The 17,404-nt window shown below is 46.2% G+C and overlaps 2 protein-coding genes across 2 annotated transcripts; both read right to left on the bottom strand.

Moving 5' to 3' along the window:
* Positions 1-5,780: 5,780 nt before the first annotated feature.
* On the bottom strand, positions 5,781-10,883 carry LOC119357969 (C2 and GRAM domain-containing protein At5g50170-like). The gene is made up of 8 exons (XM_037624719.1): positions 10,385-10,883; positions 8,640-9,851; positions 8,341-8,520; positions 7,938-8,224; positions 7,733-7,849; positions 7,224-7,486; positions 6,979-7,147; positions 5,781-6,756 (listed from the first exon to the last, which is right to left on the bottom strand). Exons 1-8 carry the CDS (start codon positions 10,770-10,772, stop codon positions 6,274-6,276), a joined length of 3,099 nt encoding a protein of 1,032 aa, XP_037480616.1. The 5' UTR covers positions 10,773-10,883; the 3' UTR covers positions 5,781-6,273.
* Positions 10,884-11,640: 757 nt separating this feature from the next.
* On the bottom strand, positions 11,641-15,798 carry LOC119355473 (protein FAR1-RELATED SEQUENCE 6-like). Its single transcript, XM_037622278.1, has 3 exons — positions 15,500-15,798; positions 12,183-14,686; positions 11,641-12,037 (listed from the first exon to the last, which is right to left on the bottom strand). Exon 2 carries the CDS (start codon positions 14,658-14,660, stop codon positions 12,195-12,197), a length of 2,466 nt encoding a protein of 821 aa, XP_037478175.1. The 5' UTR covers positions 14,661-14,686; positions 15,500-15,798; the 3' UTR covers positions 11,641-12,037; positions 12,183-12,194.
* Between the last annotated feature and the right edge of the window lie 1,606 nt (positions 15,799-17,404).

Raw genomic sequence — 17,404 nt, 5'->3', positions numbered from 1 at the left:
CCATTCACCTCTTCATCACATGCCCCCTCGCCAACAGAATTTGGCATCGAGTTGGTATTCTGCCACAGGATGATGACCTTAATGAACTTTGGGACATTCCACTACCTCAATACCTGCCCAAGAACGCATGGCCCTTCGTCCTTCTCGCGCTACTCTCCAGCATTTGGGTCGCGCGAAATGACATACTCTTCAGGAATGTTGATCAATGTTCTATAATAACAATTAGAAACATAGTATCAGACTTTGATCTCTGGTCACACCGTCTTGTTGATACGGGTGACAAGGAGGATGTCTTCTCGTGGCGTTCCTACCTCTCTGCACGATGCACCGTGCCTTTGTAATCTGGATCTGTTGTTTCTACAGCCGTTTTGAGCAATATATTCAGGTGGGGGAGCTCCCCCCCCCCCCGGTGATTCTTAAAAGAAAATGATAGCAATGGTAACAGTAGCAATAGTAACGGTAACAATAATAGTAGCAGTTTTATAGTTATTGTAACAGCAGCATCAACGAAAGTAACTTAGCATAGATCAATGTATGAAAAGCGTAAGCATTGGATCAGTGATGGGTATTTGTGTTGGATGACAGTCATCATGTAACAGTCACAACTTAGAGCGATATGCAATAGCTCCAATTCATCAATGTAATGTAGGCATGTATTCCGTACATAGTCAAACATGCTTATAATAAGAACTTGTATGACATCTTTTGCTATGCCCTCTCGTGGCAGCGGGGAATATTAAGACGTCCTTTAATAGAGAATCAGAACCAAGAATTAACACATGGTGAATACATGAACTCCTTGAATTATAGTCATCCCTGGAGAGTATCCCAAACAATTGTCATTATAGGGTTTGCGGATCAAAACAGTAACAAGTGCATATGATTAGCAGATAGGATCAAGAACTCAAATATATTCATGAAAACATAGAGGGTTCAGATCTAAAATCATGGCACTCGGACCCTAGTGACAAGCATTAAGCATAGCAAATCATAACAACATCAATCTCAGAACATAGTGGATACTAGGGATCAAGCCCTAACAAATTGACTCGGTTACATGGTAAATCTCATCCAACTCTATCACCATCCAGCAAGCCTACGAAGGAATTACTCACTCCTGGTGGTGAGCATCATGAACTTGTTGATGAAGAAGGTTGGTGACGATGATGGCGACGAATCCTCCTCTTCGGAGCCCCAAACGGACTCCAGATGTGGCCTCCTGATGAAGAACAGGAGGTGGCGGCGGCTTCATCATAAAACATGATGAAACTTCTTCTCTTATTCTTTTCTCAGGGAAAAGGAATTTATAGGCTTGAGATGAGGGTCAGCGGAGCCACGTGGGCCTCACAAGGTAACAAGGCACGCCTGGGGGTGGCTGTGCCCTGTTGCCTTGTGGGCAACTGGTGGCCCCCCTCCGGTGGATCTTCGCTCTACTATTTTTTATATATTCCATTAAAAATCTCCAAAAAGTATCGTCCAATTTTGAAAACTTTTATTTCTACATAAAAATAACACCATGATAGTTTTGGTGAAAACAGCGTTAATCCGGGATAGTTTCATTCAGATCATGCAAATTAAAGTCCAAAATAAGAGCAAAAGTGTTTGGAAAATAAGTTACGACGAAGACGTATCAAACTGCGCCGTGACAAGGAGGCACTGCGCCTTGAGGATGAGGAGGAGCGCGCCCACCATGCCGCAATGCCGCCGCCGCGACAGACGGAGGAGGCCGCCAGAGGAGGCTGCCCTGGCGGCCTATCAAGCCACGTTCGGATGGGCTGGGCCACCTTCCTTTTTCATTGATCTCCCTGGCAACGGCGATGATGAGGGCAAGGGCAAGGCGGACAACTAGGGCAGCGTGTAGGCACTAGGATTTTTTAGTGTTAACTAGTAATAATGTACGTGCAATGCACGTTCATTACGTAGGATATTAGTTGCACGTTATATTAGATAAGATATATATGTTGCACGTTGATATTTGCTAAGATGTCAATTACTTTTTCACGGGAATGGTAGGATATTAATTACATGGCAGATTTCAAAGGATAGCGTTGAGTCAAAACATGTTTATAACCAATGATAGTGGTGGGTAATTAGAGCATTAAACATATTTGATGCTCAACATTGGAGCGATTTGAACCGCTAGATAACATGATTTGACGGTCGAGATGGTTTGGATCTGCCCATTTGGGTCTTTTTATATTGGTATTAATGCTTAAGTGGACTTTGGCCACGGTTGACCGGCCATTTATGTTTAATTATGTTTTATTAAATTTATTTTTGCCCGTGTGTTTATCTATATCTATACCAATATAAAAAGACCCAAATGGGCAAATCCAAACCATCTCGACCGTCAAATCATGTTATCTAGCGGTTCAAATCGCTTCAATGTTGAGCATCAAACATGTTTAACGCTCTAATTACCCACCACTACCATTGGTTATAAACATGTTTTGACTCAACGCTATCCCTTGAAATCTGTCATGTAATTAATATTCTATCATTTCCATGAAAAAGTAATTGATATCTTACCAAATACCAACGTGCAACAGATATATATCTTACCTAATATAACGCGCAACTAACATCCTATCTAATATAATAGTGCATTGCACGTACATTATTACTAGTCAGTATAAAAAGACCCAAAGGGGCAGATTCAAACCACCTCGACCATCAAAATCATGTTATCTAGCGGTTCAAATCGCTCCAACGTTGAACATCAAACACGTTTAACGCTCTAATTACCCATCACTGCCATTGGTTATAAACACGTTTTGACTCAACGCTATCCCGTGAAATCTGCCATGTAATTAATATCCTACCATTTCCGCAAAAAACTAATTGATATCTTACCAAATACCAACGTGCAACAGATATATCTTACCTAATATAACGTGCAACTAATACCCTACCTAAGATAAACGTGCATTGCACGTACATTATTACTAGTCATTTATAATTTTTCTTTAAACGCGGACAAATATAGATATGTCTTTCATTGGACGCACCAGCCGACCCAAATCAAAAAATAGACGCGCACATCGAGCTAGCCGATCTAAAGGGACGAAAAGCGAAAAAACGCGCATCCAAGCAGACCCAAACAAACGAAAAATGTTTTTTTTAAGAAAGGCCATCATGGCTAGCTTTACAAATCAATCAATATTACAGCATTCACTATATGTAAAACTAAGGACCCAGGTGGTTAGTCCAACTAGTCTCACACTTAGTACTAAAACTGAATTTAGCTAGCTCGTGAGCTATTGAGTTTGCTTTACGAAAACAATGAGAAAAAATGACCTTTCCTATCAAAGTTGCTATATCAATGCATTCGGCAAAAACTGCTGCTGCTGCATCCCACCATTGGTTTTGTCCTTGACAGCAATTAACAACGTTTAGGGAATCCGACTTCGCTTCGACCCTGTTAAAGCCCGATGTGTTTGCCAAGTTTAGGCCGTCTCGCATCGCCATAGCCTCAGTTGTAGTGACGTCCGCTGCAAACTGAATATACCTGCACTGAGCTGCAATAAATCGCCCTTTGTCATCCCGTAGAACTGCCGCAGTAGCATCAGAGCCTTCATCTGCATGGAAGGAGGCGTCTACATTTAGCTTTACGTGTCTTGCCTTCGACCTCTTCCACTTGTGTACTCTTTGATCATTCGTCCGTGAGAAATTCCTTGTAGTTCCCGACAATGCTCATGATTGAGACAGGCCATCAAGATGTAGGGAGACACGAATCATGATGGGTGTGGCGACACCGCAGCCACCATATATAACAGCTTCCTGCTGCCACAGCTTCCTTCAGGGTTACATTTGGCATAATCTCCAACGGCAAGTCTGGTTCTGTGAGAATAAATTCCATAATTGCTGACCCAGATCGGTCCACTTGCATCGCATGATCTATACGGTCACTTAGACCTAAACCAGACCACAAGCTCCGTGCTAAATCACATTGAAACAGCAAGTGTTTCATATCTTCAGGCCCCTTGTGACAAACTGGGCATGCACCACTGATGGGTAAGTGTCGATCAGCGAGTATAGACTTTAGCGGGACGATACCTCAAAGTGCACGCCAGCAGAATACCATGAAAAGTGTTAACAAAACACGCGTTGAGCGTCCGTTTGGGTCGCGCGTGGGAGTTGTTCTAAAACTATCCGACCACTCCCGACCCGCATCCCACCGGCAGGTACCAGTACCACTCGAAAAGACAGCAGGCGCAAGTGCTGCTCACGTTCCACAAGGCGTCGTCATCACCAGATCTACCCAAACGAGTGCCCATGAGACGGAGTTAATTGCACAGACGTACCACAATTCAGGCATTACATGCAGATTGGTACCACGATTGCTAATTTTTGCGTGTCAGTACCAACATTCGTCCAAATTTTTGCAAATCAGGCTAAAACGCGTATTTATACGTATTGACAGTGTATCTGACAGTTGGGGCCCGTCTGTCAGGTGCCGACGTGGCATATTTTTTGCAAAAAACCCCCTTGCTTTATACGTAATCACATAAATACCTGTCATTTTTGCGGGAAAAATGTTAACCGTGAGAGAATTTTTTTTGCTCGGACTTGTTCGAAAGTTTTCAACGAACTGGACAAATAAATAAAGTAAACGAAAAATCACACGCGCCAGGTTTCGAACCTGCGACCTGCGGCACGCGGGCGGATTGCGCTAGCCACCAGGCCACAGCGACGCTCATGTTAAGTTACAGGCGGGTCCTCCTTTATATTATAGTAGCCACGCTGGCCGGCGGCCGAGCCCAGCACTGCTGCGTGCCCTGAATCACTTATTTTTTAATCATAATATTAATATTTTTTTTGTGATTACATATTAGTGCACTAAAACAGTGAACCTTTTATTAAAAAATTGATGTGTTTCTCCAAATGCTAGAATGATTTTACGCAATAAGTTTTTAAAACATGCTGAACATTTTCTCAAATACACATTGTCAAAAAAATTCATCATGTATTAAGAAAATGTTCAACCTATATTACAAAAAAGATCACCGTATATATTAAAAAATGCTCAATCTAAATTACAAAAATATTCATCGTATACATTAAAAAAATGTTCAACCTGAAAGTTCAATATATTAAAAAATGCTCACTGTTTGCAAAGTAAAGTTCATCAAGCATTAAAAAATGATCACTATACGCAGAAAAGGTGCTCAGCGTACATTAAGATAATGTTCATGCAAATTCGAAAACATGTTCATCATGTATGTGAAAACATCATGTATTGAAGCCTATCTAAAAAAATATTTAGTAAGTATGTTAAAAACAGAAGAAAAACGAACCCAGTGAATAAAAGAAGAAAGAAAGAAAAACCTAAAAATAAACCAAAACCAGAAAAAAAAAAGCATAATACGATAAATAAATAGAAAAGAAATCCGGGCGAACGAGCCCAGCACGCGCGTCAGTAAAAGGCGAAACGAAAAAACAATTACAGGCCTTAGTTGGCCCAACTACCGGCCAGCGTTCGGCTATTGTATAAATAATGTCCTGCCTGGATAAAACACGAGCAGTCCTTTGGCCGGGTGGCTAGCGCGCTACGCCCGCGTGCCGCAGGTCGCAGGTTCGAAACCTGGCGCGCGCGATTTTTCGTTTACTTTATTTATTTGTCCAGTTCGTTGAAAGCTTTCGAACAAGTCCGAGCAAAAAAAATTCTCTCACGGTTAACATTTTCCCGCAAAAATAACGGGTATTTATGTGATTACGTATAAAGCAAGGGGGTCTTTTGCAAAAAATATGCCACGTCGGCACCTGACAGACGGGCCCCAACTGTCAGATACACTGTCAATACGTATAAATACGCGTTTTAGCCTGATTTGCAAAAATTTGGACGAATGTTGGTACTGACACGCAAAAATTAGCAATCGTGGTACCAATCTGCATGTGATGCCCGAATTGTGGTACTTCTGTGCAATTAACTCCATGAGACGAAGTTGCCGACGCACGACGCCGCAAAGCCTTTTCTCCCAGTGTCACCGCAACGCACAACGCTGCGCCAGACAGCCGTCTTGCCACTTCTCTGCGACATAGCTTTCATATACTCTACATACTTTTCCCACAGAAGATTTCCTCCGCTCTTTTTATTTACTTCTGTATAAGTTTGTAGGCACTAATGCATCGGTATTGGGGTGTTAGCGCACTGCTGCTCGCGCGTGTCACGTCTCCGTCAGCTACGAAACGGTAACGACTAAGCTGCTACGCTTCACGCAGCTTTGCCGGAAGATGGTGAACAAAAAACGCCCGATCCTCCAGCTCGGTCACCTAGCCCGACATGGCCGAGGCTATCTCCTTGCCGGCCACCTCGAGGACCTCCTTGGCCCTGTGGGCCAGCTTGTCGCAGATGTTCCTCGCGATCCGCTTCTGGAATTTGCTGCTCTTGAGCCACTCGATGCCCACCAGCACCTCGCACCGGCAGCTCGGCGGCTCCGGCTCCGACGACGCGACCCTCCGAACGTCGTACCTCAGATGCACCCGGAAGTAGTCACCGAAGGGGACGTTGCGGAGCGTCATCAAGTCGTACACCGTCCACCCGTCGCCGTCCTCCGAGGGCGATTTCAGCTGGGTGCTCCCCACCTCGCCGCCGAAGATGGACATGTAGCGGTTGAACTTGTAGCTGGCGTGTCGCTCCAGCACGCCCGGCTTGGTCTCCTCCCACGGGGTCGCCGTGTAGTCGAGGCACCCCACCTTGCTCATCGTCCGAGTCTCCAGGGCGCCACCGTCGAACACCCCCATCAGCAAATCTGCCTGCAAGTTTGCCAACGAGGAATCAAAGGATAGCCGTTGGATACATTCAGCTGTCTGGAATTGATTTTACTACAGTTTTGTAACACATTCTACAAAGAAGTGCAGTGCCGGCATACAAAATGAAAATGTTGGATTGTAAGAGGTTTTAGCCGAATTTTCAACTCCCTAAAATATAGACCCATATAGAAGAAGGAAATGGAGGAGAAGCAATAGAGATCTCACATCAATAGGATGTTCCACTGTATACTCCTTTGAGAGGGTCACGTCTCCAATGCTCAACACAGACTGAACGTCGTCAAGATCGTCATGGCTCTCATCTCCATGATCTTCTTCCAGCTTAGCCCTCTGTTCAATAGCTGAAGATTTTGTTTTCCACAGACCGATTATCGTCCTAAAAAGAAGCAGCAGGTTTTCATCAATGGCAACCTAGTTATTTTGACACCAATGAAGTATTGGAGAATACAAACCTGCTAGCCTTGTTGAACGACCCAAATGAATGGAACTGGAATTTCAGCCTCCCTTCCTTATCTTGCGACTTCGCACCATTCTTGGCATCAAGCCCACGCCCACTCTTTAACATAAACACCAATGATGGGGTGCCTACTGTTGTGAAAGATGGAGGTAACACTTCAACTTCTTCGACATCGTCCCACAGAAAGAAGAATTTCGTTTTATGCCCAAACAAATTAGCATAGAAACCAACTATTCTGGCTGATAAAAATAGCCTTCCCTGCAGCAGAGCAACTACAAATGAACATTCATAACCAATACAACTTACAGTGTTCACCATGAGGCTTGATTTATCAAACCTTCCAACTAAATTATTAACATATCTATTTTTTGCGAGAAAATTCTGAACATATCTAAGAATCATCCACAAATAACATAACTTTCTTTCTTGACCTAATACCAGAAAACCACGAAACATCGTAAATGCAGGGAGGGAAAAACAAATAGCAACTTCAAACAATTTTACCTGCAACGGCAATTTCCTCTTTAAGGAGCATGCATAGTCTGCTATAAGGAACTCTTCGTGAGGCAAACTAAAAAGCTTCTGGAATGTTGAATTTCTATGCGGTGACCGAACATGTAACTGCAGTAAAATTATGCGGGTACTCGGGTTGTCAAAAATGTTACTACTAGTTGACATCTGTAGGTAAGTTAAGTTAACCGAACAATACCTTCTTACCGACTTCCTTCTCCATCTTGTTAAGATAATCTCTCATTGATGTCTCAGATCCTTTAGTATTCTCAAGAAATATTCTCAAATGTAGCCTACTCTGGCATGTCTGGGCTAGTTTTCCTTCCAGTGGTACCCATATATCTGCTAGTTCTGTTGGTGTGTGCTTAAGAAAGTTAATTTCTGCATGTCCCAGTGAGATTGCCAAGTCGAATGGGCCATCAAAATTGAAAATCTCAACATCCAACATAGCAGGTGGCTCTTCCATGGCGTCAAACTCCATTACCTCTGCAGCAATATTTCAGTTAAGTCACAAGTCAATCAATCATACATCAGACAAAGCTACTAGGTTTTCGACAAGTGTGAAGTGTGTTAATGTGGGCTAACAAGTGAAATATACTAACCATTCCATTGAGGTTCCTGAGTCTGGAGTTGAACAGAACTTGTCCTCGTTATACCATTACAACTGAACACAACGTAAGGGTCTACTGATCCACAAGAAACAGGCGGCAAGCTTGTGGCCTCTAGCAGAGCTACAGTTAATAGCCAACCGTCACCATTTGCCTTAACCCCGTGATCACCTCCTGCGACAAAAGGTGGTTTCAGACGTAGCACAATTATGACATTGACAAGTTCGGTCGCAGGTTTGTGCATGAGAGAGAGAGAGATGCAGTAGTTGTAAAGTTGAAATGTAGCATAGTACCTCTTTGTATTCTTGCTTGTACAAAATGATATACCATATTCAGTAAACGCTCCATCTGAAGAACCAGTATGCCTGATGTGATCAGCTCCCCAAATGTGTCAGGTAAATCCAGACCACTAAACTCGAGACCCATAAGTGGTCCTGGCCTAGACAGAAGGATGTGCACAAGAACATACACTGCCATTATCACCGTCGAGACCACGGTAAAATTGCAGAAATACTTGTAAGCAAGTCTGATATGTGACTGGCGATCTGTCTGCAGCGGCGCCAACAGCTGCTCTTTATCCATCCCCGCGGCATCAGCCAGTTTCACATGCCGAGACAAAATCTCTGCAAAGCTTTCGAAGTTCTCCTTGAGTCCATCCCGAACGCTTCCCTCGATCATGCTTTTCATCAAGGTGCTCTGGAGGAACTCCACATTATACGATACAGTCAGACGTGAGCTCTCTTCACCTGGTGACAACTCAGGGGAATGGGTTATTTTGTAGAGCAAAACGACCTCGAAGCAGTTCCCAAATGGAACTTCCGGGGTACGAACCCGAGTCATGATGGCGAAATTCTTGCCATCGGCTTTGAGATAGGTCTGTTCCTCGATGGTTTTGACATCTTTCATGAGCTTTGTTGCGCCTTTCGTGTACCGGCATGTCCTGGTTAAGCTGGGAGGGTCCTGGCTCTTCCATGTCCATGGCTGCTCGTCGTAGTCCGTGGTACCCTGCAGCTCACGCAGGTCCTTGGAGAACTGGGAATCAGGTCCGAAGAGAAGAGAGTTCAAGTCCTTCGCCTCCACGAGGTAAGTGTGATCAAACATTACGCCACTACCGAGATCATCCGGCATGTCTGGTGTACTACTCGCCGCCTTCATGGTTTCCATGGCTTCTTCAAAGCTTGCATCTGAAACGGACGGCTCAGCGTCACTGTCATGGGCGCTCTTTGCTGCTGCTGCTGCAGCACCAGGCTCTATCAGGCCATCATCTTCAGAAACTGTATCGGAATCTGCTTGTATTGACCGGTCAGAATTATCTACAGAAGTTTGCTCCACTGCAGAACTCCTTGCGGAATCAAGCACCACACCGTTGGCGCCTGAATGTTCCCTGCAGTCTGATCTCTCAATTTCCACATCTGTGCCACTCCTGGAGCTTGGACAGGGAGATGAGTGGATGACGGTATTGTCACTGTTCTCTCCATAGAGTGAGAATGTGAGGAGAATTTTCCCTGGCAGGAAGATACACAAGCAAAATCATCATCAACATACAATTGACCAACGAAGATGATACAAAATGCAATCATCACGCAAGATGTAACATATACTCCACATGTATTTACTGAGCCTGAATTCTCCGGACAAATATGGAATTGTCGGTGGATATCGCGTCTGAAAACTACCAGCACAGACAGAAGGCTGTATGCGTCAGGCAGAAAAGCCGGGCCTAGTGCGTGATTACTCTATCACCACTACACATGCCGCCCGTCTCTCATGTCTCATCCGTGAGAGAGACGTCGCCGGTACGCTCGAGGTGGTGATACTTTCGAGTGACTTACGATGACAGGCACTGACTTTCCATTCCGTGAGAGCGTGCTCATCGCTGGCGAGCTTGCGTGCGGCATTTGGCAAGGGAGGGGGCAGACAATACAGGTGGCTTCGCCCGGAAGGCGGCCGCGCGCACCGACCATTTGGAGGAGGAATTTACCGAAATTACAGCACGCAAAGAAAAAAAGGTTTAGCAGAAAATGGGTGCAGCACGCACCGCAGTCCGCGGCATCGGCGGCGCGGCCCTTCCGGCGGTGCTTGGGGTGCAGCGTGAACCAGGTGGGCGGCACCGAGTGCCTCCTGCTGGCGGCGGAGGCGGCCTGCGCGGGCGGCAGCGGCAGCTTGACCCTGCCCAGCACCTCCCTCCCGGCCCCCTCCTCCCGGCGCCGCGCAACGCTGACCTCCACCACCTCGTGCTCCTCCTCCCCCACCGCGAACGCGAACTCCTCGTTCCACGCCGCCGCGCCGCCCGGGCCCGCCAGCTCCACCGCCCGCGTCCGCGCCCGCTGCCTCCCCACCTTCACCCTCGCGTAAAATCCTTCGCCGCCCCCGTCCAGCGGCGCCGGGAGGTCGCGGGCCTCGAGCACGCACACGTACAGCCGCATGGTGGCGTTGCCGCTGCTGTGGAGAGCCTAGCTTACACTCTGATCGCTGGTGGAATGGATGGAAGCGGTAAGAAGATCGATCAAATCAGAAGCGGTAATGGGAAGAGTGGTTGGAAGTTGGAAGCCGACGGGGAGGGTGGTTTTCATTTGGATTTCGGGGTGGGGCGGGGGCGGGGGCGGGTTTGGGGACTTCGGGGGGAGCCGTGACGTGGGACGGGGCACGGGCACGCGGCGGCAGGGGAGGCCCGACACGCGGGGGTGCGAGTGCGGGGCGGTCCGCGCTGGCCTGGCCTGCTGGGTGGGTTCGCGTGGGAAGGGGAGAGGTGTCAGTTACCACGGCCGACGAGGGGAAGGCAGGCGGGCCGGTCGCGCGGCTTGAAACTTGGGCGGCTGGGACTCTTCTCTGGCTCTTCTAGATGGACTTCCAGGCTCTCTCTCGCTGCGTCATGGCATGGGGCAAGCTTATCTCGTTTGAAATTTGGAACACGCCGCGTTTTACTGTCCGGCGAACGAGACGATGTGACGCCATCTCCTGCTCGTTTCCACTTGAACAACGATTTTGTGTTTTATCATGCAGACATGCACCCACAATCAGATTAGTAGACCAGAATTGCATCTCGGCCTCACCGCCAAAAATTACATTGCATCACAACTGCAAGGCACGGAACAAAAACGGATCACAGCTATCTATCTACTTTGGACATTCCTGCTACTCCCTCCATACCTAAATATTTGTCTTTCTAAAAATTTCAACAAGTGACTACATATGGAGCAGAACGAGTTAATCTACCCTCTAAGATATGTCTATATACATCCGTATGTGGTACTTCATTTGAAATCTCTTAAAAGACAAATGTTTAGGAACGGATGGAGTAGAAATAATGGGGGTTCAAAACAGGCGATCCATACTTCAGTACCCACAGCATAACAGATGATGAGTTTATGTACGATGAGCATACTGGTGTGTTCCCTAACAAGAACCTAACAGGCATCGGTGGCTGGCCATAAATACGGCGTGATCACATAATTTGGCGAAATCTCCAGCAACATAAGAGTCTGCAAGGGTTGTACCAGCCTCCACCAAATCGTGATCCACAAGATCAGAAGCAGACTAACATTCAGAAGCCGCGCTACATATAAGATTACATCCGACAGAAGGCTGATCATGTATACAGTAGGCAGTCCAAAGCTGCGCTAACTAAGATTAGTGGTTCCAAGCCAAGGGCGAGATAATGTACAGCAGGCAATCCCAAGTGCAGCTCATCCTGCAGCAGCAAACGGTGATAAGTCAATAACATGCACGGGACAAAACTCTTTCTAACCCTAGAATTTAAAGATAATAACATGAGCAATTGATTTGTGGCCGCCTTGAAAAAAAGGGTAAAAAACATCAGGCTGAAAATAGCTTACTTGACCCCAAGCTCAACTATTCCCCTTTCTTTTCTTTCTCTTCTTCGTGGGGTTGGAAACAACGCCCACCGCATTGGCTGTTGGGGCTGGAGGTGGCGCTACAGGTGGTACTGCTGCTGGTAATCCAGGGGTGAAGGGTGGAAAAACCATATGTGGGTGCATCGGTACTAAAAACATTCCTGGTGGGACAGCTGCCGACGTGGTAGCCATAGCCATCATTGTTGGTGGCACTGACATTTGTGTACATGACGGCACTGGCATTGGTGTAGATGCCGCCAGAGTTGCTGAAGCGGCTGCCACCATCATTGTTGGTGCCACTGTCGCCATTGCTGTGTTCGCAGGTGCCGACACAGATGTGCTGTTTCCCACATCTTCAGCAGATGGCGGCTTCGCAGACTTGGCGCCTTTCTTACTAGAAGAAACTGGATTTCCTTCGGGCCTTTTCTCTTTTCGGGATTCCTCAAACCTTCGTACCTTCTCTTTAGCTTCTTTCATCACAGACAGAACATACTCCATTGCATCAGGATCAGTTGCTCCCATTTCCACAATGTCAGCAAAGTACTGGTGGCCATCGTTGTAGAGGTTGTCCACTTTATCTTCACGGACATTTTCCGGTTTTGTGCCCTTCCCTGTTGCTTTTGCCGATTCTGGTGGGATGGGAGTTTCCTTAGATTCCTCGGGGCATTTATAGTCCTTCCTCCATCGATCAAGAATATATTTGGAAGGTATTAGCATCACAAGCTCTTGCTTCAAGACTGCAAGAGCATGGCTACACAAAATACCTTTAAACTGTAGTGACCTGCAGATACACCACACTTCTTTCTCGGCACTATTATACATCACTCTATAGTCAAACTTCCTCTCCTTCCCAATGACGGTCACAGTGTAGGTCACTATCGATCCATTCCTACTGACTTCAGTGCAAGTCACATTCATCAGCTGCTTTAACTGATCCTGGAATTTCTGAAAAATATTTATAGTATAAGCATTTGCAAATTGCTCCTCAAACAACAGACCAGAGAGGGCTTGTGGCCTTTGCTGAAAAGAACGGAAATCATCATAGGCTTCTCGATCGGACCTAAGCTTCATAGCAGTATCAAATTGTTCAATGAATATCTTTATTGTGGTCTCTGGTGTAATATATCCATCAAAAAAGGCCTCCAACCGTTCACTGCGGCGAACAGTAGAGATACCAGCCCAGAAAGCATCTTTCACATATGCTGGCACCCATTTTGCCCTTTCTTCAAACAAGGTTGTGAGCCAACGATTGTCATGAAGCTTGTACTGATTGGCCATCTCAACCCACTCCCTCTCAAAATCAGCTGCTGTAATGGTGTCATAGACTACCTTTTTCATTCTCAGGCTAATTGCCTCCTTATCCTCAACTCTTCCAGACATGTCAGGAAGCTCTTTCATTATGTGCCAAAGGTTGTATCTATGACGAGTATTTAGAAATACCTCAGAGACTGCTTTGACTACTGGTCTTGAATGGGTGGTAATAATTGCTTCAGGTGCTTTATCATTCATACATTTTAGCCATTTTTTGAATAACCATGAAAAAGTCTCTGGAGACTCATCTCCCAGTAAACCGCATCCTAACAATACAAATTGGCCATGATGGTTGATTCCAAGAAAAGCAACCAATGGAATGACAAACTGGTATGTCAAATAAACAGTATCAAAGCAGACAACATCACTGAAATGCTGATATGCAGCTCTCGATCTTGCATCGACCCAGCAAACATTTTTAAGCCGGCCTTCATCATCCATGTCCCAGTTGTAGAAGAAGTTGGAATTTTGAGCTTGCATCTTATCGAAAAAGACTAATAATGCCTCAACGTCACCCTCTGCAAATCTCAGCTTCCCACACTTGGCAGCTGCTTCAATTGAATAATTAGACTGAGAGAAGGACCTCACCATGAAATCTTTGTTTTGGTTGGGTGGCCTGCCTCTACCAGAATGAATCTTTGGGTTCAATCTAGTTTTCGCATTGAATGGTCGGTGCTCCCTCTGCCAGTCAGGAAGATCCTTAAAACACATCATGAATCTGACCATTTCAGGATTACATGGGTGGTTATGCTCCAGCTCAACAAACACTACTTCCCAATGATTCTCACTTGCGTTATACTTCACCACCATCATAGCTTTGCAGCCAGTCTTCGCAACAAGTCTTCTTCGAGCTTTAAGCCCGGGCTTAATCCTAGCGATGCCACCTTTGTAACAAACAAATGTTGCGCGGTATTTTACCCCATCAACGCTATGGGAAGTTCTTTTTGAAACTCCAAAGCCTGCACGGTACCCGTACTCTAGGTAAGACTGGTATGCCAAATCAACTGTCTCAAAAGTCATGCCAACTTGAGGGGTGGGAACCTCATGCTTGACCGAATCCAAATTGCTAGTTTCGAAGGATGTGGAGGTGTCAATGAGCTGCATTTGCAAGCTGCTCCTTGTATAAGGATCACTCTGAAGGCTGTCCATCGCACCAACACTCGGTAACCAGAACCCTGGGTCAACATACCCATAAGACATTAATAACCGTGTATGAACTAGTCAGAATGATTTCCACAAAAGAAAAAAAAACTAGCTAGAATAGGCTAAATAAGCAAATTGAAATACTTAGTTAGATTGTGCTTCATTTCTATATCACCAAGCAAATTATTGTGGTGATAACAACTTTCTTTTACCAAAGATGACATGGAAAATGCCAAAAAACCACCTTAACTGCATTAACAAATAGATGTGCACCAATCAATACCTAAAGAGTACAGGGAAGCTATATTTCATGATGAAAACACAGAAACTGGTATTTATCTTAATAGATGTTTGGGTTTGCACTGAACACATTTGACTGACTTATACTCCCTCCGTCTGGAATTAGTTTGCTAAATGCCCATGATTCAAGTCAATTTTGCCACCGAAATCAGTTTTTTTTCACTTCTGGGTTTCAAGGTCACATAAATAAGAGGGTTATCATCACGAGAAACTGATTGGAAGGACATGATGCTAACTCCATCACAGCTTTGAAACGCCCTGCAACATCCCAAGCTTGCACAGGGACGTTAACTTCTCCTTGTATAATAAAGTAGAGTACTAGTGAAGTGGAGACAAAGGGCAACTGCTATCAGAACCCAGTAAGCTATGGGCCATTGATTGCTCTAGCGATTGGCAATGGAATCACAGGGACCGCTCGGGAAATTTGGGAAGCAAAGCGCCCATAAAATCCCAACGGCCGGCAGTGTGTGACCTTGTCTTTCTTGGGCGATTACAGGGCTAACTAGAGAGAGACGGGGAATAAAGGGGGTCGGGACAGTCCGTACCTCACGCCGGAAGGGGCTCCTAGCGGGATCCTGGGACCTCGCCCCAAACCCTTCCTCCCCCCATCTCACGAGCGCGAGCGCGGAAGAAGGGGGCTGGTCGCGGCCGGTCGTTCCTGACCAAGCCGCCCGCCCGGGGGCTCCCAAGCTTCGGGTGGCAGACCGGCCGGCGCACCTCGCCCTCTGCCTCGGCCCCTGCCTCGCGCGCTGTGGGAGGTAGTGGGGACTGTGTCGGAGCAGCGGGGCTCTCCGCTCTCTGACCGATCTGCTTGCTCACGGTCACGGGGGTGCGGGGGGAGGTGCGGGCGGCGGCTTCCAGGTAGGGTCTTTTTTTTTTCTTTTTCTTTTTTGAGGGGGAAGTAGGGTCGACTCTCTGTCTCGTGCGCGGTTCTGTTCTCATTTCTTCTGTCTTTCTTTTCGCAAGTTATTACCTCTTCTCATTTCTTCTTTCTGGCATCAGCCGTTAGCTCAGGCTCGCTCGCATGCCTCGTTAGGCTTACATAAATTTCAAGTTACAGAAATATGAAAACTAAAGGATTATAATGTCCTGTTCGCTTTAATTCTTAGGGTTTTTTAAGGTCTAACCTAATGCTAAAAATTCTTAGATTGTAAGCTAAAATGGACACAACTCTTAAGGAACCGTCTCAAAAGAAAAACTCTAAGGAACCTAATACCTTTCATTCATGTGAAACGAATGTCATACATAGAAAAAAAATCCTCGGGGTTGAAATCCTATAGGAATCCACCACATGGCCCATATGGTGAGCAACTTAGAACGAAATATCAAAAAAAAGAACACTGTAGGAATCCTTGAACAAAATCACTGCAAACCAGACGAGTCATAATAGTCCAACGTAAGTACATGGAAATCTAGTGGGTCATCCCCTTTCTTCGTCATCCTAACATCGTATGAGTGGCTCCATTAGTTTCCATCAGGTAGCGGTCAGATGTCGTTTTCACATAATCTCTAGCCATTTTGATAAAAATCTTCGCAGATGACAACGCACTTAACCTTTTTTGCGAAAAGATCTAAGGTCATATATTAAGCATGACAAGTCTTTACAAACATACTCTTACAAAAGAAGAAGAAACACATCCAACTTTTTAGTCTGTCAAAATATTCTTCCTCATGTGTCCACCGACATGCGCGTCATAAGCAAAGCTTAATGTTACCTCTGAGTCTCCGTCTCAATGGAGAAAACTTGTTTAAACCCAGGAACTTATAGAAGTAGCGGCCGGGAAGTCATCGTTGTAGACCATAAGACTGTTGAGGAAAGCAGTATTTCAAAAAAAATCCTACGATCACGCAAGATCTATCTAGAAGATGCATAGCAACGAGAGGGGAGAGTGTGTCCACGTATCCTTGTAGACTGAAAGCGGAAGCATTTAATAACGCGGTTGATGTAGTCGAACGTCTTCGCGGTCCAACCGATCCAAGCATCGAACGTACGGCACCTCCGCATTCAGCACACGTTCAGTTTGATGACGTCCCTCGATCTCTTGATCCAGTTGAGGACGAGGGAGAGTTCAGTCGGCACGATGGCGTGGCGACGGTGATGATGAAGTTACCGGCGCAGAGCTTCGTCTAAGCACTACGACGATATGACCGAGGTGTGTAACTTTGGAGGGGGGCACCACACACGGCTAAGAGAAGACTTGATGTGCCTTTGGGGTGCCCCCTCCCACGTATATAAAGGGGGGAGGAGAGGGGGCCGGCCCTAAAGGGGGCGCGCCAGGGGGGTCCTACTTGGACTCCCGGTCCAAGTAGGATTCGCCCCCCCCCCTCCCTTTCCTTTCGGAAGAAGGGGAAGGGGGGAAGAGAAGGAGGAGAAGAAGGAAAGGCCCCCCCCACGCCAACCCTACTCCAATTCGGATTGGGCTTGGGGCGCGCGCCTCCACCTGGCCGCC

Source organism: Triticum dicoccoides, chromosome 2A (assembly GCF_002162155.2).
Source record: "Triticum dicoccoides isolate Atlit2015 ecotype Zavitan chromosome 2A, WEW_v2.0, whole genome shotgun sequence".
Lineage (NCBI taxonomy): Eukaryota > Viridiplantae > Streptophyta > Magnoliopsida > Poales > Poaceae > Triticum > Triticum dicoccoides.
This window is presented reverse-complemented; position numbering and strand designations above follow the sequence as displayed.